We start from the raw sequence: 25,985 nt of genomic DNA on the forward strand, positions 1-25,985 counted from the left end.
CCATGCATTATGTGAGCAGGACAGTGAGCAAGATGATCCTAACAGAGGGATAGTAGGGATATGAGTATGTATAAGGGCCCCATGGAAATAAATATTAGTGCCCAAGACAAGCATACAAATGCAAAAACAGCTGAAGATCACTTACAGCATAGGTATAGAAGAAACTGGATTGGAGCAAATTAACTCATTAACTTTTTTTTGGTAAAAAAAAATCACAAAAAGCATAAATTTCTAGCTCTGTGTATTTCAGCCAAACTGTGTGGCTTGGTAGCAAGCCATAGCTTCCATAATTTGGAAGAAGAGATCGGAAGGGAGCTCTTTTTTTGGAGCTCATTTTCCTCCAGAGAGAATTTTTTTTCTGTTTTGAAGAACAGACCTCTGTTAGGAAGATTTTACTAGTTTAAGAGTTAGGCACTTGTGTGTGCTTGAATCAGGTTGACTTGTTTGAGCATCATCAAGGTAATAGATCTGGGAACTGGAATTGTGTGTTAGCATTTGGCTAATAGATATAATCTAATTTCAAGCCTGGACACAGGGGTTGATCTTAGCTCTGATATGCTGCATCTGGACAGGTGCAAAGGAATTTTGGAAACCAGCTGGAATGATGCCAGCAGCACTGAAAAGCCAAAGCTGATCTAGCTGGTAAAGGGAACTGATTTTAAGAGCTGCATGTTGTCTTTGGTGTGCCCTTCTGATGAACCAGAACATGGGTGGTGAGCTTGGTGGGGGAGATTCAAGCATGCCACATCCTGCACTTGGGTCACAACAGCCCCATACGGTGCTACAGACTGGGGGTAGAGTGTCTGGAAAATGGCCCAGCATTAAAGGACCTGGGAGTGCTGGTCAACAGCAGCTGAACATGAGCCAGCAGTGTGCCCACGACCAAGAAAGCCAATAGTATCCTGTATCAGCAATAGTGTGGTCAGCAGGACCAGGGCAGTGATTGCACCCCTGTACTCCATCTTTGTGAGGCCACACCTCAAATCCTGCGTTCAGTTTTTGGGCCCCTCAATTCAGGAAGGAATTGAGACCAGACACTGAGGTGGTGGASCATGTCCAGAGAAGGGCAGTGGAGCTGGGGAAGGGTCAGGAGCACAAATCCTATGAGGAGCAGTTGAGGGAGATCGTGGTGTTTASCCTGGAGAAAAGGAGGCTCATCTTAGCGCTCTGTACAACGACCTGAAATGAAGGTTTAGCCAGGACGGGGTCGGCCTCTTCTCCCCGGCAACAAGTGACAGGAAGCTGCACTAGGGGAGTTTCAGGTTGAACAGTATTTCTGTGATTCTGAGATAAGTGAACACGGGGCTGTGGGGGGAGGGGGGACACATGATAATCGCATTTCCCACGGTGAAAGCCCTCGGTAAATGCCCGCCCGATGCCGGCCCGCAGCAGTGCCTGGCGAAGATATCGAACCCAGGTATCCGCTTCTTCATTCCGGCACGCCCTCGTCACGTGACGGGTACCTCGGCGGCGTGCGTTCCCCGCAGCCAATCAGTGCCGTGCGGGTGCGCGGGGCTGAGCATCGGCGCGTGCCACAGCGCATGCTCCGTGCCCCGGCTGGGCACGCTCACTTTGGCGCGGGACAGTTGAGGGCGGGGGAGGGGGCGGCGGGAGTGACGGCTCAGGCGGGGCGGGCCGGGCCGCGAGCGGACGGTAAGTGCTACCGCGGGTATGCGGGGCGGGGGGAGCGGGGAGCGCGCGGGGTCGGCGCCTCCTCAGCGCTCGTCACACACCCCCGCTCTCCCCGCAGTGTCAGTGAATGGATCCTGCCGGGGCGCGGGCAGAGCGGAGGGGGCGAGCGGGGCCCGTGAGGCGGCACCGGGAGGCCCGATTAGGTATGGGGAAGAAATTCTTTRTTTGTGAGAGTGGTGAGGCACTGGCACACCCAGAAAAGCTGTGGATGTCTCATCCTTGGCGGTGTTCAAGGCCAGGTTGGATGGAGCTCTGAGCAACCCGGTCATGTGAAAGGTGCCCTGCCCACGGCTGGGGGGTTGGAACGAGACGGTCACAAGTGAAAGGTGATCAGAAACACAGCTCTGTTTGTTCTGGTTCCTTGCAAAATCTGAGTGTGTTTGTTCTGTAATGACTTGGGGAGGGTGGGGAGGGGAATGTAGTTGATGACCAGCCATAGTATCTCCAGCCGTACTTCTTTCCCCACAAAGCTCAAATGAGGGACGCGGTGAGAGCAGGGTGACAGCTGTGTGATTTCTTTCTTTCTTCCTACTTCCATAGATCCAATCCTGCACTGCGCTGGAAGGAAGAGGAGAGCAGAGCAGGAGCTGGGGCAGTGGGTTTCAATAGCATGCTGGAAGTCAGGGGACTTGGGTTCTTTTCATTACCCCTCTATGGATATGTAAATGAGATTCTGTGCCTTAGCTTCCTCCTGTGTAAAAAATGTATATTTATACGCAATAATGCTTTCAGGACTGGAGAGGAAGTACTTAGACAAACTGCTAATGTTTCAGCAAGATTGCAGAATTTTGAAGTGGTGCAAACCCTGTGCTCTTGCCAGCACCCTTCTTATCTCTTTTTACTTTCTGTTTCCTTTCCCATTTTCTTCCCTTTTGTCATTGTTGGGGAAAAAAAACCAAACCAAAACCAACAGACCTGCTTCTAGGAAATGCAGCGAGGTGCACTGGCTTTCCTTTCTCTCAGCTGCCACTCTGTCTTGTGTTTTGAAGCTTCATTTGCTCTGTCATGAGTGGAGGACACCAGAAGAGCCCCCAACTCTTACAACTGAATTAGTCCCCCTGGACTCCCAGTCTTCCCATGGTTGTGACAGTGGAAACGAAGGGTTGCAGAAAGACTTGCAAGGGATTGACTGTAAAACAGCAGGTTAAAATCCAGCATTGATAAGTGGAAGGTGATGGATCTGTCAGAGCAACAACCATAATGCTGATGCCATCCCTTCTTTCTGATGCCACTCAAGAAAGAGATCTGGGGATACTCTGTTGTATTGGTCTAGTTGACAGAGTGATGTTCGGTCATTGATTGGGCTTGAGGATCTCAGAGGTCTTTTCCAACCTAACTGATTCTGTGACAAATATGTGAGTCTTACTGAAAGGCATCCCTTCTGGCAGGGGGAGGACAGGAGGASAAACCCATGGCTATGTCCCTATGATTTTTGTGTCGAATTCTCACTCCCAACTGGGTACGAATCAGGGTATTTTTGTACCTTCTTTTGTTGTCACACACAGAATACCCAGGAGGTGTAGTTGGTGCAAAACATTCCTTKGTCAACAAGGGAAAGAACAAGAGCACACAGCTCCCACAGCCTCACATTCCTCCCCAAAGCCATGGCAGCACAAACCACAAGCCCTCTACCAGATTTCCATATCTGCTCTGATCACCATGGGCCTTATTGCATGTTAAGCTTTGTGTCTTCTTCATTGCTTTGTGCTTTCACTCATAGTTCTGTGAAAGTGTCAGCTTTGCTCTCAGAAGCAGTCTAAAATGGGATCAAAACAGTAGGAATTATTACGGATAAAAGAAAAATACAGAGTGATGGTGTGACTTTGTAGTGTAAGGAGTTGTAGTGTAGGGMGTTGTTTGCTCCCCTTTGAGTGAGGAGTAGATGAGGGATAGAGGGATGATAAGAACTGCAGACCAGCTTCTGTACAAAGAACAGCTAAATAGTTTCAGATTCCTCAAACTGAAAAAGAGACATTAGGAGAAATAGTAACAGAGCAATGCTGTCATGAGTACTACTGAAAGAGTGGAGTAAGGAGCCAGGACTTCTTGCCTTTTCAGACAGATCCAGGGGTGTCAACTGGAATTCCTGAGTGGCAGGCTTAAGCCCTGCAAAAGCAAGGCATTGTTCAGATGAAATGTAATTAAAGTGTGAAACTGGAAACCTACCCTTAGCCTCTCCCTTCTTGCGTAGGAGCAGCCAGCCAGATCCATTGCTCTGTTTAGCGCTGTATCCTCATTGGTAGTACTCTGTAGCAGAAAACTTAGGAAGAGCACATGCACGTGTGGGGGTCTGTTGGGTTTGCATGGCCAGATTTGGGTGGCAGGAGGGCTGCAGGGGCAGCTGCTGTGAGAAGCTGCCAGAAGCTTCCCCCATGTCTGGCAGAGACAGTGCCAGCTGATTCTAGGACAGACCCTCCTCTGGCCAAGGCTGGGCCCATCAGAAAGGATAGTGACAAGTCTGTTACACCGTGTTTAAAAAGGAAAGAAAAAAAAGTTTTTGGTCAGATAAAATTGTAGCCAGAGAAGAGTGGGGTCAGAATATGTGAGAGGAGCGACTGTACACACCAAGGTCAGTGCAGAAGGAGAGGCAGGAGGTGCTCCAGGAGCCAGAGCAGAGATTCCCCTGCAGCCCCTGGTGCAGACCGTGGTGAGGCAGTTRTGCCACGGCAGCCCATGGAGGACCGCAGGGATGCAGAGATCCACCTGCAGCCTGTGGAGGAAACCCACATCCGCTGSAGCAGGTGGATGCCTGAGAGGAKGCTGTGACCCCTTGGGAGGCCCATGCTGGAGCAGGGTTCTGGCAGGGACCTGCAGACCCATGGAGAAAGGAGCCCATGCTGGAGCAGGTTTCTTGGTAGGACTTGTGACCTTGTGTGGGGGGCYCATATTGGAGCAGACTGTGCCTGAAGGACTGCACCCCATTGGAGAGTGAACTGTGTGGGAGCAGTTCATGCAGAACTATTGTTCGTGGGATGGACTCAGGTCAGAGAAATTTGTGGAGAGCTGTCTCCTGTGGGAGGGACCCCACACTGGAGCAGGAGAAGGACTTTAYTCCCTGAGCATGTCAGGAACAAGTGATGAACTGACCATAATCCACATTCCCCATCTCCCTGTGCCTCTTGGGGGAAAGAGATGGAGTCTGGAAAGGAGGTAGGGGTGAAAGCGAGGTGGTTTTAAAATTTATTTTATTTCTCATTATCCTGCTCTGATTTTGTTAGTAATAAATTAAATTAGTTATCCCCAAACTGAGTCTGTTTTGCCTGGGATGGTATTTAGTGAGAGACCTCTCCCTGTCCTTATCTCAACCCATGAACCTTTGTTATATTTTCTTTCTCAGTCCACTTATGGAGTGGGAGTGATAGAGTGGCTTTAGGGGTGTGCCTGACATCTAGCCAGGGTCAACCCACTAAAGGGAGACAGGATATGGAGCTGAATGGGGCAGTGGGTACAGGCTGGCTGCTTCTGCACAGAGGAATCYACTGCTTCAGGATTTCTACAAATGTGCTGGAGTAACCCTGAGGCTGAACTTGACCAAGTATCTTCTCTTCTTCATCAGCACCAGGATTTCTCTGGAGCCTGTAAGRGTACTGGGAACTGTAGACTCCACCTTCAGGCCCTTCCTTCCAAAATTCCTTGAGCTGAGTCCTCTGACAGGGCCTCAGCAGGGTCTATGTGTCTGCATCAGTTCCAGGTATTGGCTTGCTGCAGAGAGCTTTCCCAGTATTTTAGACCATTCAAACTCTTAAGTTCATTTTACTTTTTAATTTCTTTCTGTTTGTTTTTTTTTTTTTCCTATTCCTAATAGGTCTTTGTATTTCTGTTTGTTTCTGTCATATTTATTTAATGGTCAAATTCTGAGACTGATACGATGGTCACTGTGTATATGGATATTGGAAATCAGTTTCTATCCTGCCTTGCTTGCAAGACATAGAAGGGCAGAGGGGAAAAAACCTCTAGATGTGTGCAAAGGCTTAGTGACTTGTGATTAAATAAATTATCAGTAGCATGAGCCAAAGGGGAGAAATCATATAAAAATCCCCTTCTGCTCTGGTGATGTTTTCACATGGGGCTACTCAGTCTGTTTTGTGCAAGGGAGAGGGGAACTTAATGAAAACAGTTTGTTGGAAGCCAGAAAAAGGTTGCAGAATTTGCTGGACTATGAGATTTCCTGCATGTTTTGTACTTAGACCTTACTACCTCTCACTAGAATAATTTAACTCCTGATCTTATTTCTTGAAAATAAACGCAGATTTTTCTTCCCCCTTGTACAGGAGTTTGTGCTGTCAGAGGTGACGTCTCCAGCAGAGGATAGTTTGGAGTATCACACCTTGTAGGAGTGGGAAGTTGTTGAAGATTTCTGCTGTGGAYTTGCACAAAAACCACAGACCAAGTAAAACTTCTGCTGTGAATGTTGTGGAGTGATGCTCTAAACTGTTAGTGGGGGATGTGTGTAAAGGCTTGTCCAGAAACACTTCAGACTATTTTGTGAAATAAGAGCTGGCCTCAAAATTTTGCAGCTGCTGGAGGATAAAGACTGTGAAGAACAATTACGACTTGGGTAGATATGGCAAGAAAAAGATAACAAGTGTCCCTGGGGCAAATTTCAGGGCTAAGGGAAAATTCTGTATCAGTCCTATTAGKGCTTCACTTTGTTGAGAGAGAATGTTTGAATCTCTCATAATTTGTTCTTCTGCCCCAATTTACTTGCAGGCCTCTCCACAYTACTTTGCATCCTTCTTCTTCCTTGTTTTCTGTGAACTCCTGGAAGGCACTGGCAAAGCTTGGGACAGCTGTTTTTCTCTCCTTTGTTGACTTGCAGAGCCACATGTAGCAGCAGTAGCTTGAGGAAACACTGCCATAATGATTGCCCTCCTCCAAAAAAAAGGAATTTCACACCTTAGGACATGACTTGCTGGACTGCTCTTGGATCTGTTGTTGGAGCAGATATTGTCAAGCAAGCTTGAACACTCCTGTGTTAYTCCTTATGACTTGAGTGACTTTCCAAGGGGAGATAAACCACTCTCTCTGCTCTAATCATTGGAGCACTTGGGATCTGTCCCACTGCTGTGCCAAGAGTGGGCTTTCCTATTCTGCTGGTATTGTTACTGGAGGAGCAAAGCACCAAGGTTCAGGGGACATAGGTGAAGGAGCAGTTAGAGGGCAAGTGTTGGCAGGGTCTGTGTTTCTCTGTCCTGCCTGGTCTGTGGTAGTTGTGAATTGCTTTGTGTTTTGTTCCAGTTTTCCTKCTCTAGGTGCTTTCTGGATAATGGCGAAGATGGTGAGAAGAACATGTGCATTTTGTTCAGAAGGGGAGGCTGGCTCGGTAATGTATGTCGCCACAGAGGGAGATATTGCAGCTCATCGAGATTGTCTGGTGAGTGCCTTTAGTTTGTTGGTACTGTAGAGGAATGGAGAAGAAGGGATAAGAGGGAAGTTTCCATTGCTTGTCTGTTTTTGACTTTGTAGTGATGTCTGAATTGAAAGGCTGCTTACTCAAACCAGCACCTTTATATTAGATCGAAAAGCTATGAAAAGCCACAGGGCTTGACCAGGATCTTGGAGTGGGAGAGGACATGTCTGCACAGCTGGAGCTGTTGATTTGTGGTATTTTCATGTGTACCTTTTGCTGATCAGTGGTCCTAGATGCACATACAGCCTAGCAATATGAACAGGTCTTCTCGAGACACTAAACTGGATGAGGCTTCTCAGACCACWGAAAGTTGTGTACTTAAACCTTTGCAGGAAAATATCTACATCAATTGATATATAATGGTTAAAAAACTTTCCAGTCTGTGCCTTATTTAAAATCAGGAATAAAACCATCAAAAGTTGATTATATAAAAATATCTGTGAAGCTGTAAGCATGCTGCAGTCTTTCTACTCTTTTTGCCTCCCCTTTATTCTGGAATCTTGGTGGATCTGGTCCTTCGTGTGCAGAATCAATTACAGCTGCTGTATTCTCCCTTCAGCAGAGGGGGAATATAGCTGAGGGTCATTTAGAGCGGAAGATTGCTGCTAGTCAGCTTTCTGATTGTCACTGTTCCAGCCTTCTTATTCTCGCAATTTTTATGTGTGCATCTTTATTTTTCCAATACCTTTTTTTGATTGGTTATTTTTTTATCGTAATGTTTCGCAAACATTTGATACCTTTTACAGCATTCCTTGGATGTTTTGTTTGAAACAAGTTTCATTAAGGCTTTAATGTAGCTCCAATGTTAATTTTTTTTCTCTCTTTTATTTTTCTTTTCTTTTTTTTTTTTTCCTTTATCCTTCCAGCAACTTTATTCATTTCTCTGCCTTAGGTTTCTTTGCGCTGTTTGGGTTTTGTCTTCTGAGCAGACAAACTGTGCCTGTCAGTTGATGAAAGGGTAGCTCCCTTTTGTTTGGAATGAGCTACGTATAATGCTCAGGAAGTAGTTGCCAAGAACTTCCCCTTCCTCACTCATTGTCATGGCTTAGCTGCTCTGTGGGAATTCAAGTGGCCTGAGTGTTCATGTATACATTTTTTGTGGGTTTCTTCCTGGATGCGTACAATGTTTCTGTTYTTCTTCTGCAGTCAACTGTTGTCAGCCCTGGGCTATATGGAAATCTTATTACAGAGAAAAGTTGCCTCCAGCTGTAGGTCTGAACAACTAAGTGCATAACAAGCTGTCCAAGGTGTGGAAATCTGTTGTCTGAAGAGCTTCTCATCTTTACTCTGGACACCCTGGAATTTCCGATTTTCTTCATTCATGTTTYTTAATAAGTTAACATTCTCACCTTATTATCTTTCCTTAGCTTGCCTTCAAGTTACGTGAGATCTCCTGTGTAGAAGGAGGAACTTCTTTTGACTGCAGAAATATTTAAGCACAGCTTAAATATTCTGTGTAGCTTAAATGTTCAGTGTASGTGAAACCTCTTAGTGCAGAGATAAATCAACCTCCTTCGGCAGGGCAAGTGGAAGAAGAAAAAATGTGCTCCTCGTCTTTTCTGGTGACTGTGTCACTCTTATTTCTTCAAATTGTCTCTTTTGTCTTTAGTTATTTTCCTCAGGATTTGTGGAATCTGAAGATCATAACCCAGAAAACCTGGAAATAAGGTTTGATGTGGCATCAGTGTTGAAAGAGCTCAGGAGAGGAAAGCGGCTGGTAAGGGGATGTTTCTCAATCTGCTGTTAGTCCTGTCTTGTAGTATTGAAGGTTGTTTGGCCTGTTCTGAACTTTAAAAAAATGCAGTGAAGTAGCCAGTCCTTCTGATCTACTAAGATTWGGGAAATTACAGATTTAGTGTTAGTCGTTGACTTGATGTTTGATGTGGTGAAATTTAGTTCATTCTCTATTAAAATGCAGGTGGGTTTTTTCTAGCCTTTATGTCCTTAGTCAAAGTTTCATGAGATTTGGTAAAGAACTAAGCCAATGTCTGAAACAAAAGAATGCAATCCATAATTGTAAAGGGAAATACCTTCTGACTTTAGTAGAAGTAAAGTTATTTATATGAGGGTTTTTTTCAATTGCCTTTGTCTTCAGCTGCACTCCTCCCCTACATCCTGGGGAGGAGTTATGAAGTTAGCTTAAAAAACATAAATACAAACACTAAKACAAATTAATATTGACACGATTTGGGAAAGTTGCGTAGTGCCCTCCACGTGGCTCTTTGTCTCATTTCACAAATTAATCAGTATGAAATAGAGGTAAGATAGCAAAATGGTGGCTGAAATCATGACATATAGGTAGGAGTTTGCTGGAGTGAAATTGCCTGATRAATTACACAGAGATGACTTGCAATGAAATACCGGGATGGCATTTGCCTTGTCTGGCAGGATTTGGAGTAGCTGCCTGTGATGTTTACCTGGTGAACCCCCTCCTGTTGTAGGTGTGCAACTTCTGCCGCAAGAAGGGGGCCACGGTGGGCTGTGAGGAGCGCGCATGCCGCAGGAGCTACCACTTYTTCTGCGCTCTCTGTGACGACGCAGCCGTGGAAACGGACCAAGTCAACGGGGTCTACCGGTACCTCACCAAAAGTCTTCTGTTATTGCCAGCATCTGGGGGGTGTCAGCAAGAGGGACTTCATTGTGTGGGTTTTAAAGGGTTTTTAGGGAAGGAAATWAGTTATCCTCTCTTAAAGTGATGCTTGATCCTCTGTGGGAGAAGTGTTTTCATTTCACAGGAAAACTTCACTGCAGTGGGAGGGAATCTTTGGTATTTGAGTCTGTAACATACCTGGAAGATTACTAGGCCAAAACTGAGGAAGTCAGTCCTGCCTCTCTAGCTAATCTTCAAGGATCAAGATTTTTATTAATGTCATTCAAATTCCTAGTATTTGCTTGATTCAGAAGCTTCAATAAATGCRTTCTGAGCACAAAGCAGGTTCTAGCACGTCTAGGTCTGCTCACATTAGGCAAATTCGGGTAAATTTTCCCTCCTATGCTAGCAAAGAACTTTGGTTCCCACCAAAGACCTTGTATTTCAAGTATGTTGCTAGCATTAATACAAATGGATTCTTAGTAAATTTTCTGTCCTGATTATGGTAGTCCTGGTGTTCATTGCCCTTGGGCTGCCTTCATTGCCTTGACAGATGGAACAAGTTGTTTGGAGGATACAGATGAAGRGGTTTCAGGGACCTTTTGAAATGGTGAAGTTATAGTGAAGTCTAAGATGCAGAAAAGCTCTGATCTCATTTCTGTGCAAGGCCAGGAGATCACAGGCCATGTTAATCTTAGATTAATTTGGGGATCATCTAATCACTACTTGTTTCAGAAAAGGGTGGACTAGTGCAGTCCTTGGTAGCAGTGGAAGATGGGTGCTTTTCTGTCAAGATGTGCCCTCCTGGCTGGTTCACCCGTGCTCTCCATCTGAAATGAATGCATCTCTGCAAGGCTGTAAGCCCAGCTGTACAGGGAGGATGGGATATTTAGTTGATGCTTGTAAAATCTTTGGGTATCTGCAAAGCTCCTGAAAGAGTGCAGCTGGGAAGATGGAAACTTTCTATGATCACAGGATAAATGGCTTTCATCTTATACCCTTGGAATGGATAACTCAGGCTCAAGAAGACTTGAACTCAAGATGTTGAAAAATAAGTGGGCCTGGCTGCAGTCTAGATACAAACTTGTAAAGAAGTGATTGCATATACAATTTGGTTTGGTGGTTTTGTGGAGCTAGTGACTCTTGAGATTTGGAAGAGGGACCTGTAAAAATGCCTTGTTTTAAGTCACTGTGTGGCACTAGTAGCCTAGGAAACTAGTYTATAGCAACTTATACTGAAGAGCTAGGAAAGGACTGGATTAGGGAAAGGTAGCAGGACAGCTTTCAAGAATTTGAACCTAAAGACTTCTGCACAGTAGCAGTGGCATAAATAAAGCAAAAAAAGCTAGTCTGAAATTATTGGAGAGTAGACTTGAAAAGCAGTGGAGGTGGATGACTGCCCCTGCACATTTTTGTGGTGAAATACAACATACTGAAAAGCACATCCAGAGAGAGAATTCCTTCAAGAGAGGCAGAGCTGGTGTTTTTAAATTCTGAGTTGCCATCGTTGTGATGATGAGTAGTGATCATCAAAACAAATAGAGCAGAATAAAAAGAGAAAGCATACACTGCTGTGGAAGTGGCCAGTAAGAGTAGAGGTGAAGAAGTAAGTGCAATTTGTACTGCTGTCTTGCAAAAATGACAGTGGGGAAGTGCTTCCAAATAAAGTGGCCTGAGTAATCAAATATATTGTCTGTTCCGTATATGATATTCTTGTGCTTAGGATGGGCTGTTTTTAACTGGGAAAGACTAGAATTAAAGGGAGGGGAAGAACAAAAAACATTCTGCAAAGGGCAGTATAGAAATTTAGGGATGTAAATAAGGTATCTCCATTACTTAGCTTTCTGATTGCATTGTTAGGCCTACCTAAATCTGATTTTTTGTGTATCAAGATGCATTTTATGCAAAAAAAGTTTGGCTCATCAAGGAGGCATACTGCATTTCTAAGGGAAGTGCTTCTATTTTTGTTAAAATGAAAGAATGACAATGATTAGAAAATGTCCTAGTAATGCAGTTCCCTTTAACAATTGCTTTCAAATACTTGAGCAGTAGTCTTTGCAAATAGATTTGTAAGGAAGAGATCGACTAAACCAATGCTCCTGACAAGGCATTTTTGCTTAAAAAGTGACTTGGGATCCTTCTGTAAGAAAGGCATATTGTAAAGGTGGTTCGTGTTTTCTACACATTATTGTATCCAGAAGATAAGGAACCTTTCCTGATAAATTTGTTGCATTTCCCCTCTTCCAAGGAATTCCTCTCCTAGAAGCAGTGAAAATATTCCCATGTCGTATGTACTGAAGTCTTTAAGGAACTAATGGCCTGGAACTCACATATGGTGCCCTMCTTGCTTTGGGGACCATCCATGAGCAAGCACATGGCAGTGGGAGGGAAGGGCACAAAGATCTCCAGCCCCGTGACTGGTACTGTGTGTGATGGTGTCTAGTGGCTCTGCCCCAGTGCATCCTGCAGGGCTGAGAAATTGAAGGTGACTGGTGAGCAGATGTGTCTGAGGARGTTGCTGGCCGGCGTGGGGCAGGGTGAGGGGGCAGCAGCTATGGTCAAGCAGTGTCAGTATTGTGGCATTTCACCTTGGGATTGTTAATCTCATTTCAGTAACTGTCTCTGACACAAGATCGCCACACCACATGAAATGTGTCTGGCTCAGAGTCAGAACACTGGGCAGGCTCAAACACAGTGAACTGCTGAAACTGATCATTCAGAGCTGAGAGTCCACTGAGGCTCTAAAAGTACAGATACAAGCTTGTGTGTACATGTGACTTTAAAGCAGGTGCTTTCTGAGGTGGGCAATACTGAACAAAAATCCTGACTTTTTAAAACTACCTTTCAGTTAATGTTCAGTGAAAAGAGGGGAAAATACATTTTAAAATCAGTCAACATAACACTGCATATTTATTAATACTTTTTCTCTTTCTCTTGAAATTGAACTTAAATTTTAGAGTGTTCTGCTCAAAACATGACCCAGGGAATAGGACCAATAACTATGGTGAGTTTCTTTAATGACTTCATTAATTTGTTTTAAAAGTTTGCATCCTAGAGTCAGTCATTCATTTGAATGTCATATCTTCATATTGAAGATAAATATTACCACCTTCATGTTGAGTGGTGGATTTCTAATCTTGCAGGAATGGTTTGGTGAAGATCTACATATATGCACAGAAATCAAGAAGGTTTTTTGAAGTAGGAAAAGCTTAAATTTAATCCTCCCCAAATCTCCCTGAAAACCCAAACTACCATGGACCCAATCCTTCTTGGAACTATTCTTACTCTCTTGGGGTAGGTAGGCCCAAGCAGCTTGTAAAATCCATGTGAGACAGGACAGCCCCACACAAGTTTGCACTTGGTTAGCAAGGAGAGGGCTGTTACAGGACAAGTCACCTTGGGGTTTTATCTGTAGTTATGCAGACATTACATTTGCATCTTCTGTATTCCGTGCAGTAGTTTTTAAAATAGGGCCTTTCATCCTGAAGGATCCCAAAGAGCTTTTTAATTGTAACAAAGGGGTTATGCACCCCCTGTTCAAAAATAGCTTCCTGTGCTACGGAAATGCAGCTTCATTTGGCAGCTGTGGTCCTTGTTGATTCAAAAGTATTTCAGTAATCACTGAATTAACCAATCAAAGTTGGATTTTGTTAGCTTAATGCATACATCTGTTCACAGTGAAGTGGGTCCTAGACTGACCTTTACTTTCAAGTTAAGCTCAGTTGAACTGTGAGCACTTAGGCTGATAGTGATGTGCACCCACTGCAGTCTAGCAAATTTTGGCTAATTCTTCTTGACAGAGTCTTGCTCCACCCTGATGACACTTAAGTGGTGAATTAGGTGATTATTTAAGATTTTAATCATGAGGATTGGGGCTTCATGATTTTAGTCATGAGGTCTGCTTTTTTGCTGTGGTTCACTAACCAAATGCATCCTCTTAGCTTACTTAGTAGCTTTCCTTTTTACTTATCCATAGTTCTGAGTCCTGACCTCCCTTCCCTTTTAAAAATTAATTTGATTTCTGTGGTTTAATGGTTGTCAGTCTGTTGGGTCTGCCCAGGGTCCAACGTGTCTCCTGCCCAAGTACTGAAGAGGACCAGGATTGCTTTGTTTCCAGTATGAGATGATATTAAGGCATTGTTCGTAAGGAGGGCTTAAATCTTACGAGGCTGAATTACAGAGTGGTTTCGGTTGGAAGGGACTTTGAAGATGATATAGTTCCACCCCCCTTGCCTGGGCAGGGACACCTTCCACTCRACCAGGTTCCCAAAGTTTCCCTGTCCCACCTGGTGAAGATCACTTTCTCAGAAGGGACATCTGTAACTTCTTTGGACAAACTGTTCTACAGCGTCACCACCCTCACAATAGAGGATTTCTTCCTAATATCTAACCTAAGCCTGTTGTTCAGTCTGAAGCCATCTCCCTTTGTCCTGTTACTACATGCTCTGGTCATTTTCTGGCTTTCTTGTAGTCTTCTCTCGGTACTGGATGGTTTCCTTGTCTTCAATGTTGCATATACAATGTTCCCTGAGAAGAGAGTTTTCCCCTAGAGGAGTTCTTCCAGAGGCACTTAATTTAGAGACCCTCTTGTTATGAGGGGTAAATGGATTCTGCTGGCAGTGTCTGCCTTGGCTCCCGAATGAGCTTCTCTTGCCTCCTGGGAGTAGCTGTACCCTGGGAAATGGGGAGCAGCTGAGAGAGTTGGTTAAAAGACATTCAATTCCCTAAGCCCAATGTCTCTTGCTTCTTAGTAGCTCTTGGATGCACAGGTGGCACTTGGAATAGCCAGGGGTATCAGCTGGTGAGGAGGCTGAAGGACAGGTACTCTTGTCTTCCCCACTCCTGGGCTGTCTGGGCAGGCAGGGGACACTGCAGGTGTCTGCAGCTCCACACAAGGCAGGGACTGAGGCAGGCTTGAATGGAAGTGCTGTGGCTACAGAGTAGTTTTGACTTTCAGTATCCAGCGTGGATGAAGTGACATAGTTGTTCCTCTGGGTCAGGCTGAGCCGTGCTGGTTGTATGGGAGCAGGAGCTGCCTCTCCAGGACTGTTTTCCCCAGTAGTTTGGAGAAAATGGGGTCAAGGAAGATCCCCTTGTTCTTGGTACATACAATATTCTTGTGCTGTCATTGAAATGTCATTGCTCTGCTGTGTGATTGGAACGGCACAAGGTGCCTTAGAGGTCAAGAATTCTGCTTGCAGCTCTGTGCAGTAAGGATGGGAGAGCAGCTTGGACTTGGAAACAGGCTCCAACCTCTTCTAAAGGGAAAAGTTGGGTGGACAGAGTGAAGGCTGACAAATACAGGAGGGCAGCAAACACAGGGCAGGGTGGGAGGAGTTGGGCTGCTCTTCAGATTGTGCCCTTGTATAAGGCATTGTTAAAGCAAATATCACGAAGAGCTGAGAAAACCCCATCACATGTCAAAGATAGCATGCTGCACTTTGTACCAGCAAGGAACACTTTGTACCTATAGCAGTGTCTCCTGGACTGCCCCAGATTAGGCCTTACTGGTTTATTTTGTATTAAATGAGAGATTAATTTTCTTTCAGGCCATGAAAAATGCAAATGTATRGCACCAGTGCCCAAAGCCGAACCTTATTTCAACAGCCTTCTTGTACAACAGTGGCTCTTCATTCCTCTTGACAGGATAATTTCTAACAGGAAAGGCCTAAGTGCTGACCAAAGGTTCTGGAGTTAAACAGGGAAGGGAACATACAACCCCACTGTACTTTAAACATTCAGGTTTTGGTGGATGGCTGGACTCTGCTCCTGCCGTGTCTTCCTTGCCAGAGTTACCCTTCTCTGCTTGTGATGCTGTAGCTGTTTCCAAAAACTGCCATGATGGTGGYAAGAGGCTGATGCATGCTGATGGAAAGAACACATTGAAAGCAGATAATTTTTCAGAGATCTTGGATCACATCATTAAAAATACTTTGTAGGTTAAATAATATTAAACTGACAAGTCAAATGGCCTCTGGAGTTTTTTAAGGACGGTCCTTCTAATGATGAAAAACCTAATGCCATTTGTATGTCTCTTAGACACCTAAAATTATGCTTAATATAGTCTTAGTTTTGAGGGTATATTAGCATAAATAAGAATTGTTTGCAAAAGAAATCAAACGATTTTTACCACCTAGACATAGTGYGGCTGCCAGGAGGAATAAATTCACTCTTCCACAATTAAAAATCTACTGAGTTTAAAAGATTAAATTATATCCTAATGCTACAGTAATTTGCACTTTTTCCTATTGGTTTGCATTTGTAATTTTCTTAAATGGAAAAAAAAYGTGAATTCTGCTGAAATATCAGGTGTTTGGGGAAGCTGAAACATACTCTTGCCTTGCTACCCAAAAGGTCTCACTTGTGTAGCTTTTCAGGAAAAGAAGGAATTTGAATTATGTGTGATGGTCCATCTGAGGTTGTTAATTTTGTTACTTTGTTTCTTCATTCCTAGATGGAGCTAACAAAAAAAGAAGGTATACATTGCCATCTCCTACCATCACAGAAGAAATGGTAATTCTGCATTTTGTTCTAAAACAGGGGACCCACATCTGCTACAGCAAAGGACTCATTTATTGAATTATTCAGACARTGTTCAGAAAGAGCCTTCCTCCCAGAAGCAGCTTACTTGTCCTTTACAGCCGCCTTGTTTGGATCTTGCCATTCAGTCAAACTAAACCTGTTTGCACTTGGAGCTGCTGCAGGCAGAGCCAGCGCTGCCCTCRGCTAATGCAGCACAAGGCAGCAGGAACATCCAAACCAGGCTGACCTGGTGGCTGTGATCTTGGCATGAACAGAAAGAGCTCCCCTTTGGGACTGGTTTTCTTTGGAAGTACTGCACCCCTCATATTTGCTTAGGGCTTGACATGAAACTTCCAGGTTTCCATGAARCACTGCTTTTGATGAGTCCCCTGGCTTTTTAAACCTTCACTTTCTTGTTTGTGAGCCTGCTCATGGTAAATGTGACAGACTTTCATTGCAGATCAGACAGTTCTTGGCTCTGCTGATGAAGGTGGCCTTCCCTTGGGTCTGGAGCTATCAAACATCCTGCTGGTTGCAGGGACAATTGTTTTACAGGCTGTTGTTAGAAAACCTGTAAATACAGTTTATTTTAAATTTCGAGGTGGCTCTACAGAAGCATGCATGGGAATTTCCTTTGATATTTGGAGGGGTTGGGATTTCTCTTTCCTACAGGAATTGGCATCCAGTTTTCCTTGGGGAAAAAAAAATCTGCCTTTCCCAGGTCTTGAGATTAAAGGGAGGTCACATGAGGGGATGTGAATGACCTYTGCATGTTTTACGTTGTACTGTCATAAGGGCGTGGTATTTGTCTCACAGAATTTGTCAGCGGTAAATACAAGTACAGTCCTGGTATTGTAACTGAAATTCATTTGAACACTTACCCAGAGTATTGTTCTGTTCCTGATGCTCTCCCATGGCAGCAATCTCAGAAACCAATACAAACACTATAAATAAAAAGCTGAGGGGCTCCAGGATTTATCGTTGTGGAATAAATTGTTTACCATTGTGTAAGCARTGCATTTTCACTCTGGTGGAATTCTGTGACAGAGCTTCAGAATTACTTGTAGTGCTGTGGTATGACATGGAACACGAGGGAATGGTTGCATCCTGTCAAAAAAAAAATAAAAATACCTGCCCCCTTTTGCCCCAAATCCTTCCTAATATTACATCAGGTCTAGGGAACTAAACGTCATTTGCCCTGGGAGTTCCCAGTAGGCATTTGTTAACTTCTCTGCTATTTACAAATGCAGTGAATAAGGAGGGTGATGTCCCAAATGCTGGGTTTTTCTTAAAGCATTTTTGCATTGAARCAGTTTTTGCTTCCATTTTCAAAATGGGGCTTCTGTAGAGGAATATTGTTATCCATGCAGAGAAGTTGACTGTATTCACAGAATTGTGGACTGCTTTTTCTCTCTCTGCTAGGACAGAAGTATGATATTAAGAATGGCAGTAAAAGTCAGCATGATGTAAAAATACATTGTTTTTATTTTCTTAGAGTACAGAAGAGACAGCAGAAGAAAATGATTTACGAATACTTAAAAGAAAAAACAACAGGCATAAAGGTGAGACTCACTTTTGATACCAAAAGGGTTGGTTCAGTTTTTATTATGCCTGTGAAACTTTCCACAGAGAAAAAAGGCATGCAAACACTGGTCCTCCAGCAAGGATAGTGGGAACATAAGAAGATTTCTGGCTCAATGCAGTGGTAGAGGAAACAATGTACAAGTGAGCATGGGGTGGGCTTTATGGTAATGGCAAAATTGTAATATTTATACAGCGAGTGTGTATAAGCAACACATTTGTAGAATCACATGTCCATGTAAGGTTAGGAGTATACCCCACTGGACCTCAGGCCTGGATAGATGATGCCCTCTTTAACAGAACTTTAGTGTTAAGGAGCCTTTTTTTGATATTTTGGACATTTGGTAACAACTTCATGGAGCAACGAACAGGTTCTGTGATGGGTTATTTTGAAGTACAGAGCTTGGAAATGGCTGGTAGCACACGCTGTGCTGCGCATATATCTTTATAATTCTCCTGAGAGGAGTGGCTCTCCAAGCTCTGGTGTGGCAGCAGAAGTCTGATTTGCAGGGTGTGCAGGTTTTAATAACTGTGCAGCCTGTGGTTTGGCTGAGTGGGACCTGCTGTGTGATGTGAGCTGGTGATTCAGGTGGGAATGTTCCCACTCTGGCTGGCTGCTGCATTCAACTCTGTCTCCTGCAAGCAGGGGTGCCTCTGCCTGATGCCCCTTCTCCGTATCAGTTACAGTTAAATTTAAAAGGGAATCAGTCCTCCTTCACCCTCGGTCTCCTTGTGCTGAGCCCCTCTTGCAGGAGAGGGGTGCAGTCCTACCTGGAGGAGATGCTCTGAGGAGGGGGCAGCACATCTTATCTTTTTAAGCCTGGAAGTACAGAGGGTACTTTACACAATGTAGTGTTCTAGTGCATAAATATGGTATTACAACAGTGCGATGGATTGTAAGACCTATCCTTCAGTGCTGCAATTTTCATGTTACCCTGCTGCAGTTGCTTTTTGGGGCTCAAATGTCACTTGGAAGTTTGGAAGGCACTAATGGTGTTTATTCACCTCTCTATGGACATTGTTTAGTCTATGGGCATAGTAGTGTGTCTGCCTAGTGTTTTTTTTCTAAATTTCGCTACCACTGTAAAGAACAGGAAAGCTATAAAGAATTGCGAAATACTCCTAGAACATCTCATGTAAATGAGATGGCATTTCTTTCCTCATAAATGTCTCCAGTAAAATGTTACAGTTTTTAATGGAGACTGGCAGACTCCTGTGAGCTGTCCAATACCTCTTCCCTTTTGAATAGCCRACTACATTGATCTTGCTAAAACTTGTCACTGACCTGCTGCTCTGAGATGAAGAAAAATGGTTATTTCCCTATCAATCTAAATCTGGAAAAGTAGGTCTATAAAATGGGCTGTAATCAGTTTAGTTGCTTGGATCACTTGGAGTAAAAGTAGCTTCAATTTTTACCAAATCCAACACTGTTTTATTTTTTACACTATTTTCTGTCCTTTAGCCTGCTTGGTCTGTGGTGTGGTCCTAAGGATTCATGGAAAAGGAAGCAAGACAAATCACTTGTTTTCCTGTATTAGGGGGTATCATGAGGCTTTAGGAATGGCACATTTAGAGTTGTGGAGCTGTTTGCTTTTGATAAATGAAGCCAAATCTAGAACTTAGGGAATTTTACACCCAGCACAGTGCTTACATTTGCCTGATGACTTTTTCCTTCCCACTGAAAAGGACTGTGTTGGTGGCTGGAGGAGCCAGAGATTTTCAGAAGTATTTGTTACTGGAGGAAGGGCTTTGGCCAAAATTTTAATTTTTGGTGAGAGGGAGCAAAACCTACTTTACAGATGAGATCTGTATGAAAGTGGTTTTGTGTTTTAACAGTTCAAATAGACTTTGTTAGGAAGTGTAAACAAGCTGGGCTTCTGGATGACATATTCGAAGAAATGCTGGACACACTTCACCTGGCACAGGAAAAACTGATGGATGACAACACTTCAGAAACAGGTATGTTTCTGGGAGACACGTGGGGACTTTGCTGTCAGCGCAGGGGTGCGGATCTGAATCCCAGGCATTTTGCCCTGGGCCACCTTCCTGATGATACTATGGTGCTGAATAACTCCGCCTTGTCTTATTTCTGTAGCTGTGTAGGAGGTTGAGAATGACCTTCCCTTTTAAATGACCGTTAAAATGGAAGTTCCAAGGAACTTCTTAAAATTACGTAAGAGCTGCCAACTCAGCATCTCTAGTGAGACTTTCTGATTTGAATTTTTGAAGCCACCTTTTACCTGTTGACATAAGCAWAGGAGTTTCAGTCCAGCCTCTTCTTCCAGATACTGAAGAACAGAGAGGTCCTGAAGAGAACCAGGTTTTATTTAGGTCATAAATCTGTGTTGCTCTTGCAGCTTCACAGAGGGATCAGCTGTCTGTTAATATCAGCACACTCTTCCGAGTGGAAATCCCTAAATATGTACATTTTAAGACTTTGGATGCTTTGTTACAACTGTACTGTCAGCTGTTAGTGTCTGTTTGGGGCTTTTATTGGTTTATCAGCTTGTATGAAGCACTTAGTTGTTGAAGAATTCCAATCTAATGTTGCTCTGTCCACCATACAGTTTAAAAAAAAATTGGAACCTCCCTCTCCAGTTATCCTCTGAGTTTTATAAAGTTAGGAGTAATACCTTTGCATGAAGAACACTATTTCATGCAAAGTAACTGAAGCATGTGCATGGGAAGTGAATATCCCACCTGGGTAAGTCTTCCTCATGAGCAGTTGTGCGTTAATGGTCAGTTGAACTCTGTTTTGCTTCACCAGAAGCCTTAGGTGTGAAATGGAGGTATAATTCTTGGATGTTTCTTAACAGCTAACATAGATAGCTCAGTCCCACACGTGATCTGTCAGAAGCTGGTACAGCCAGCCCTGCCATCACACAGTCCTGGCATAGTGAAGTGAAATATGACTAAAGTATATTGCTCTTCTTTAAATGGACTGTTCATGTGGTGCAGACCCAAAAGAGAATAATTTTCTCTATGAAACTGAAAAGAAAGTACAGTTGATAACTTGATCCTTCTTTCTCACTATAGGTTATATGAGAAAGAAGATACCTTAAAACCTCAAGCAGTATTATGGAAAATAATTATTGTTTTGTGGTACTTCTAATGTAGGGCTCTGTAAACTTTTACTTGGTAGTATTACATAAAATTATCTCTTCCCTCAGAGTATGAAGAGACAGTGATGGCACTGTTTGACTGTGGACTGTTTGAAAATATACTGACAAATATTCACTCAGGTATGTGCAGAAAAGCTGTCAGAGGAGCAGCTGGTTAGGGTTTGGCATTGAAGTTATTCTAATGAGAATTTTGATAGAACAGTCATTTAAAATGAAAATTCCAATGAACTTTTTTTTTCTCAATGTTATATAAACAGCTGAATAAAAGCCATAGCTACTTATGTCTTTAGAAAAACAGTATGTCAGATTTGGCTGGCTGACTTGAAGGAGGGGACAGCTCTCAGTTCCACAGCTTTGATAGGCCAAAGGGTCTCTGCCCCAACAGAACTCCCCTCTTGCAGCTTATTTCAGTTCCTTCTCCACAGCCTCCCTTCAGCAGCCTGCCAGCTTTACAGCTCTGCTGTTGGCTGACAAGTGCTGGTCAACTTTCAGCTGAAACACTACAGCCAAAGGCCAGCAGAACTTACCTTGACTGGGGGGAAATTGTACTGTGAAAAATAAGATGAGAATGTCCAGAGTGAAATACAAACAAAAGCAGGAACAGTTGCTTGGTAGCACCAGTGTGGATGGAAACTCGGGCTTGGAGCAACAAGGCTGAAGCTATTTTTCAGACAGGCAAATCTCATGCTCCCATTTCTCTCTGCAACAGTTATTCTAACTTTTGCTTTAATTTATTCTGGTGAAAAGAGTTTTAATTAGCTAATGTTGAGGTTCAGTATGTAAAGATGATGTTTGTTGTTTCCCCTTCACTTGACTGAAACAGCCAGGCTTCTCCTTTCAGTCTCCTGTTCTTGCATTTAAATTCCTTTTTCAGCAGTTGGAGTGTCTGATGTTGCAGTTGTCTGACACAAGTTCCAGTGCCTTATCTCAGGGTATTAAAACATCTCTGCTTGGAATTCCTCATGTGATACAACCTTGGATCACACTTGTTTCTTTCACTGCTGCATCAATTATTTCATCCTCTTCTCAGCTTACAGGAAAATTTCTTGATATCGGCACCTCTGTGCGCACAACCATGTGGTTCTTGTGGGTACAAGTTGTCCCCTCTCCAAATCCCCAGAATTCAAGCAGCTCAGTTCTTCCTGTACCATACAATCTTTTCTGACACCTTTTAATTTCAAGGTCAATAATGAGGTTGGTTCCAAAACTGATCCAAGAGGCACTCTTAAAATGAACCAGTGAGAAATGAACCAGTGAGAAAGGAATGAAAACCATGTTAATTACAAGTGAAACTATAGAGAGGGAAGCAAAWCACCAGCTTTTTTCCTTCTTTTTTAGGTTATTGTTACTGTTGTAATCTCTTAGAAGCTCTACCTAGCCTGTCTCTGTGGTGACATACCAAGTCAAGGACTTAATGAAGTAGAACTAGTATAAATATTGTGTCCCGAGCTGATGATTTTGGGTCACCTGCCATGGCTTACCTTCAATTATTTTTTTTGCATTTTACCTTTTGTCGCTTTTTTGGATCATCAAAAATCCAGAAGGCTGTTCTAAAGCCTTACATGTCAGCTCAGCAAGGCTACTCTGAACTGTCACTGTTCAAAGGGCTTTTTAAAATCCCTTTTATATGCAGGAATCCAGAGTCCYTTTGCAGCTTGCAGCTTTACTGCAAACGTAACTAAATGTAAAASCTTCCATATGGGATATGCTGTTGCCTCAGCAGCAGTTTCACATTTCTAGGTGGGAGGTTCTTGTCCTGTCCTCCAAGGAAAAGTGACTTCCTTTAATTTTGCTCTCAGTTCTGTTGTGCATCCTACTTGGGCTTTCCTTTCCTCTGTGCTGGTCAGCATTCTGGCCTGGAGCTTTTGAGCTCCTTGACAGCATTTATCTTCAGGAGGTTTGTAGCAGCAAATTGTGCAATTTGGTTGTGCAAAGGCCATGATAATTAATTTTAAAGCAGTTGTGCAGTTCCTTAACTGAGAGCCCCAGAGCATTTGTGGCAGTCATTCCAGATCYTCATTCCTCCGGCCATTCCTGATTTTACAGAAATACATTTCCTTTCCCTATAGGTCAATTGCCTGTATGAAGTAGAAAGTTCCCAATCTGTTACCTGCTTTCCTTTGGATACACTTCTGTTGGCCAGTCATTTCCATCACTGACATCTTTCTCTGGGCCACTTCTATTTCTGCCACATCCTTTTGGCAGGAGAGAAACTGAGCTATGTGTCTGGTGTCTTCCATCTGTAGCTCTCCCAAATGCTGAATCATCACAGGACCACTGAGTGTTCTGAGTTGGAAGAGACCCACAAGGATCACAGTACAACTCTTCAGTAAGTGGCCCTTATGGGGATTGAACTTGCAATCTGGGAGTTATTAGCATCATGCTCTAATCAACTGAGCTGTTTATTTCTGATAATTAGTTAATATCCAGATACTCTCTAAGAGGGTTTTTTTTTCCCATTTCCACTTGTATGTGTCCAACTTCTTCAAATATGCGTCATCTGACTGCAGAGGGAAGGTGCACCTGCTTCTCTTCTGTCACAGCTAGGCTGGGGCACCAGGTCCCTATTCAGTGAACTGCTACCAGAATTTTCCATGGACATTGGGCACCACCATTGCTCCAGTTGCCTGTTTCCAACACCCCCACCCAGCTGTAGGTAATGGATTTCAAAATGTGTGGATGTCCATCATCTTCCACATCCACCCACAGACAGCAGGTGATGTGCTTTCTTGTGCTTTCTGACTACAGATGAAGAAGATGCAACGAGGCAAAAGGTCAAAGTGCTTTTCTTTTTTTTCAAAGAGGTTAAGGCTTTCTAATTCTGAATGGCACAGGGTAAACAGCTGGAGATAATTTCTCCAMTTTGGAGACATTCTTCAACATCTCCCTCCCCCAAAAGAGGAAATATAGGTTCAGTTTGTACAAAATGTCTTTTTCTTCTTACTGAAATCTGAACTCTTAACATTCTCACACACTGAGAAAGGCATTGGTTGTTCAGCCTTGCTGCTCAGAGGTCACCAACACCTCTGTATGTCCTGTTAACTGAATAAAGTAGGTGCTTCATTTAAAACTTAAAATTAATGCTGTAAGGTTGTGGTAATGCTTCTGATTACTGACCAGGCCCATTACTGAGCTCTCAGTAACTTCAATAATCTTTGACATTAGGRAAATGGAAGCAGCAGAGGGAAGCAGAAATGCAGTCAAGCAGGGCTTTGCAAATAAGGTAAACAACTTTGTTAATCCCATCAGCACACAATCAATAATGGTTTTGCCAGAAGCAGGAGAATAAATGCTACTGAATTGTGATTCTGAGAATCAGGTTGTTGAATGCAGTTGTCCAAACCATCTCTTTTTAGGTTTAATTTTATTATTGGTTAAAATCCACTAGGCTTGTAAATTTGCTTTAGAAGTGTAATTCAGAGATGGTATCTTTAAAGATTTAAAATACATCATGGTTGGAGGAGTTCTTACACAAATAGATTTAAAACATCTCAGCATATGTAAAAATCATCAGTTTAGCTACTAACCCTGTCGTAACTGGCAGATGAGCTTTAGCAGTTGTTTTTAGAACCTATCCYAAAACTAGCTGTTATAGATTTCAGCATATGGATGGCAGAATATGTGACTCCTGCTTTGTGCTTTCTACGACACACCAACCAGGCTTTCTCACCAAAGAGTCCAGCTCTTTGTGAAGACACCAGGTGTGCACTGAGGTGGATTACAGACATTGCTGCAGAAAGGCAGAGGTTTTATTGTAGGTTAAATCAAGCATTGGGAGCCTCTGCAGTGTTAATGAATGTGTAATGTATTTTGTATTAATAACAGCTACATGTAACAACAAAATCTTTCTATCCCTCAATAATAAAAGCTTTTTATTTCTTTTTGTGATAGGAACAGATGGAAGAATTCAAGAACTCCTGGAAAACAGGAAAAGACTGGATCACAAGATTGAGCTACTGCGGGACTTAAAAGAAGTCATCCTTCCTACTCCAGAGAACGCAGCCAGTACATCCAGTACAGTGTCTGAATAGCCCCTTTTTGTGCTGTTATCAGTAATTAGGATTTTCTAATGATAAAAAACCATAGAGTAGTCCAGTCAGTGTCTTATKCCCCAGCCCCAAGACAGGGACCCAAGCAAGAATGGGGTGTTACACTCATTTTTATACCTCACTGTTGCAATAATTTCAAGTTCTTCAAGTTTTCAGATCTTCATCTTCATATTTTACAAAGGAATGAGTGTTATACACTAAATATTGAGCTTTTACAGAAACTCAACAGAACCCTCCAGTGAAGACTTTTGTCTCAAAGCCAAGGGAGTTTTCAGCTGCCACAGAATACTTGTTAAAGTCACTTTAACTGTGGGAATCCTCTCTCTTGGCTGGCAGTAGCTGCCTCAGTGTCTGGGTCTAGACAGTGATATTTGAAGGATGTTGCTGCTTTGGCTTTCCCAAAGAAGACATATGAGCAGAACTTGCACTCTAAGAAGCCTTCTGAATTATTAACAGGAGTTTAATTTAAAAAGCCAAATTATTCTTTATGGACTGGTCAATGTGTAACTGTTACTACTGTAAGAGCAGTGGTACAGCAGTGTTTGCAAGCAGGCCAGTAACGGTTGGGCATTATACTCTGAACATGTACAGTGTCAAATGGAGCAAAACAATGGACTGGATCTTCCTTTCTCCATTAAGAAAGGATTCAACTTTCATTAGTTTCATCTTTATAATATTGTTTGAATACAGAAAAGCTAAGCTAACAAAATAAAACATTTTTTTAAAAGAGCTGTGTGTGGAGTTGTACTCCCTGTCCCCGCTGCTGCTCAAGATGTGGCCAAGGAGGGGGAATCCTGTCAGACCATACTTCACCTTGCCCTCGCTTCCCTGGAGAGCAAAGCACCAGAGTGCTGCACTGCCCTAAGGACAGCAAAGACCACTTGGCATGACATATGTGACATCCCCTTACAACAGCTGTACTCTCTCCCTGACCACTTAGAATTCCTGACATGAGCTTGTTCTGTAGGAAGGTAGGGATCAATAAGCACAAAATAACAGCATTCAAAACAAGCTCTTGA

At 43.2% G+C, this 25,985-nt stretch overlaps 1 protein-coding gene across 5 annotated transcripts; it reads left to right on the plus strand.

The window, feature by feature from the left end:
* The first annotated feature begins 1,597 nt into the window (after window positions 1–1,597).
* On the plus strand, window positions 1,598–25,688 carry PHF11 (PHD finger protein 11). Of its 5 annotated transcripts, none has more exons than XM_057367376.1 (12): window positions 1,598–1,653; window positions 5,964–6,082; window positions 6,931–7,066; window positions 8,712–8,819; window positions 9,544–9,677; window positions 12,650–12,696; window positions 16,147–16,205; window positions 17,710–17,776; window positions 19,632–19,754; window positions 20,966–21,037; window positions 23,164–23,246; window positions 24,809–24,871. In XM_057367376.1, the coding sequence occupies exons 3-11, from the start codon at window positions 6,959–6,961 to the stop codon at window positions 23,196–23,198; spliced, it is 753 nt and encodes a 250-aa protein (XP_057223359.1). In that variant the 5' UTR covers window positions 1,598–1,653; window positions 5,964–6,082; window positions 6,931–6,958; the 3' UTR covers window positions 23,199–23,246; window positions 24,809–24,871. The 5 variants fall into 5 exon arrangements, with proteins under 5 accessions (XP_057223359.1, XP_057223358.1, XP_057223356.1 ...); XM_057367375.1 differs by lacking the exon at window positions 24,809–24,871 and adding an exon at window positions 23,428–24,076; XM_057367373.1 differs by lacking the exon at window positions 23,164–23,246 and adding an exon at window positions 24,083–24,140 and having other exon boundaries at window positions 1,599–1,653; window positions 24,809–24,946.
* The last annotated feature ends 297 nt before the right edge of the window (window positions 25,689–25,985 follow it).

This window comes from Malurus melanocephalus, unplaced genomic scaffold, assembly GCF_030028575.1.
Source record: "Malurus melanocephalus ecotype Western Australia unplaced genomic scaffold, MMel_1.1 scaffold_78, whole genome shotgun sequence".
In the NCBI taxonomy this organism is placed as follows: Eukaryota; Metazoa; Chordata; class Aves; order Passeriformes; family Maluridae; genus Malurus; species Malurus melanocephalus.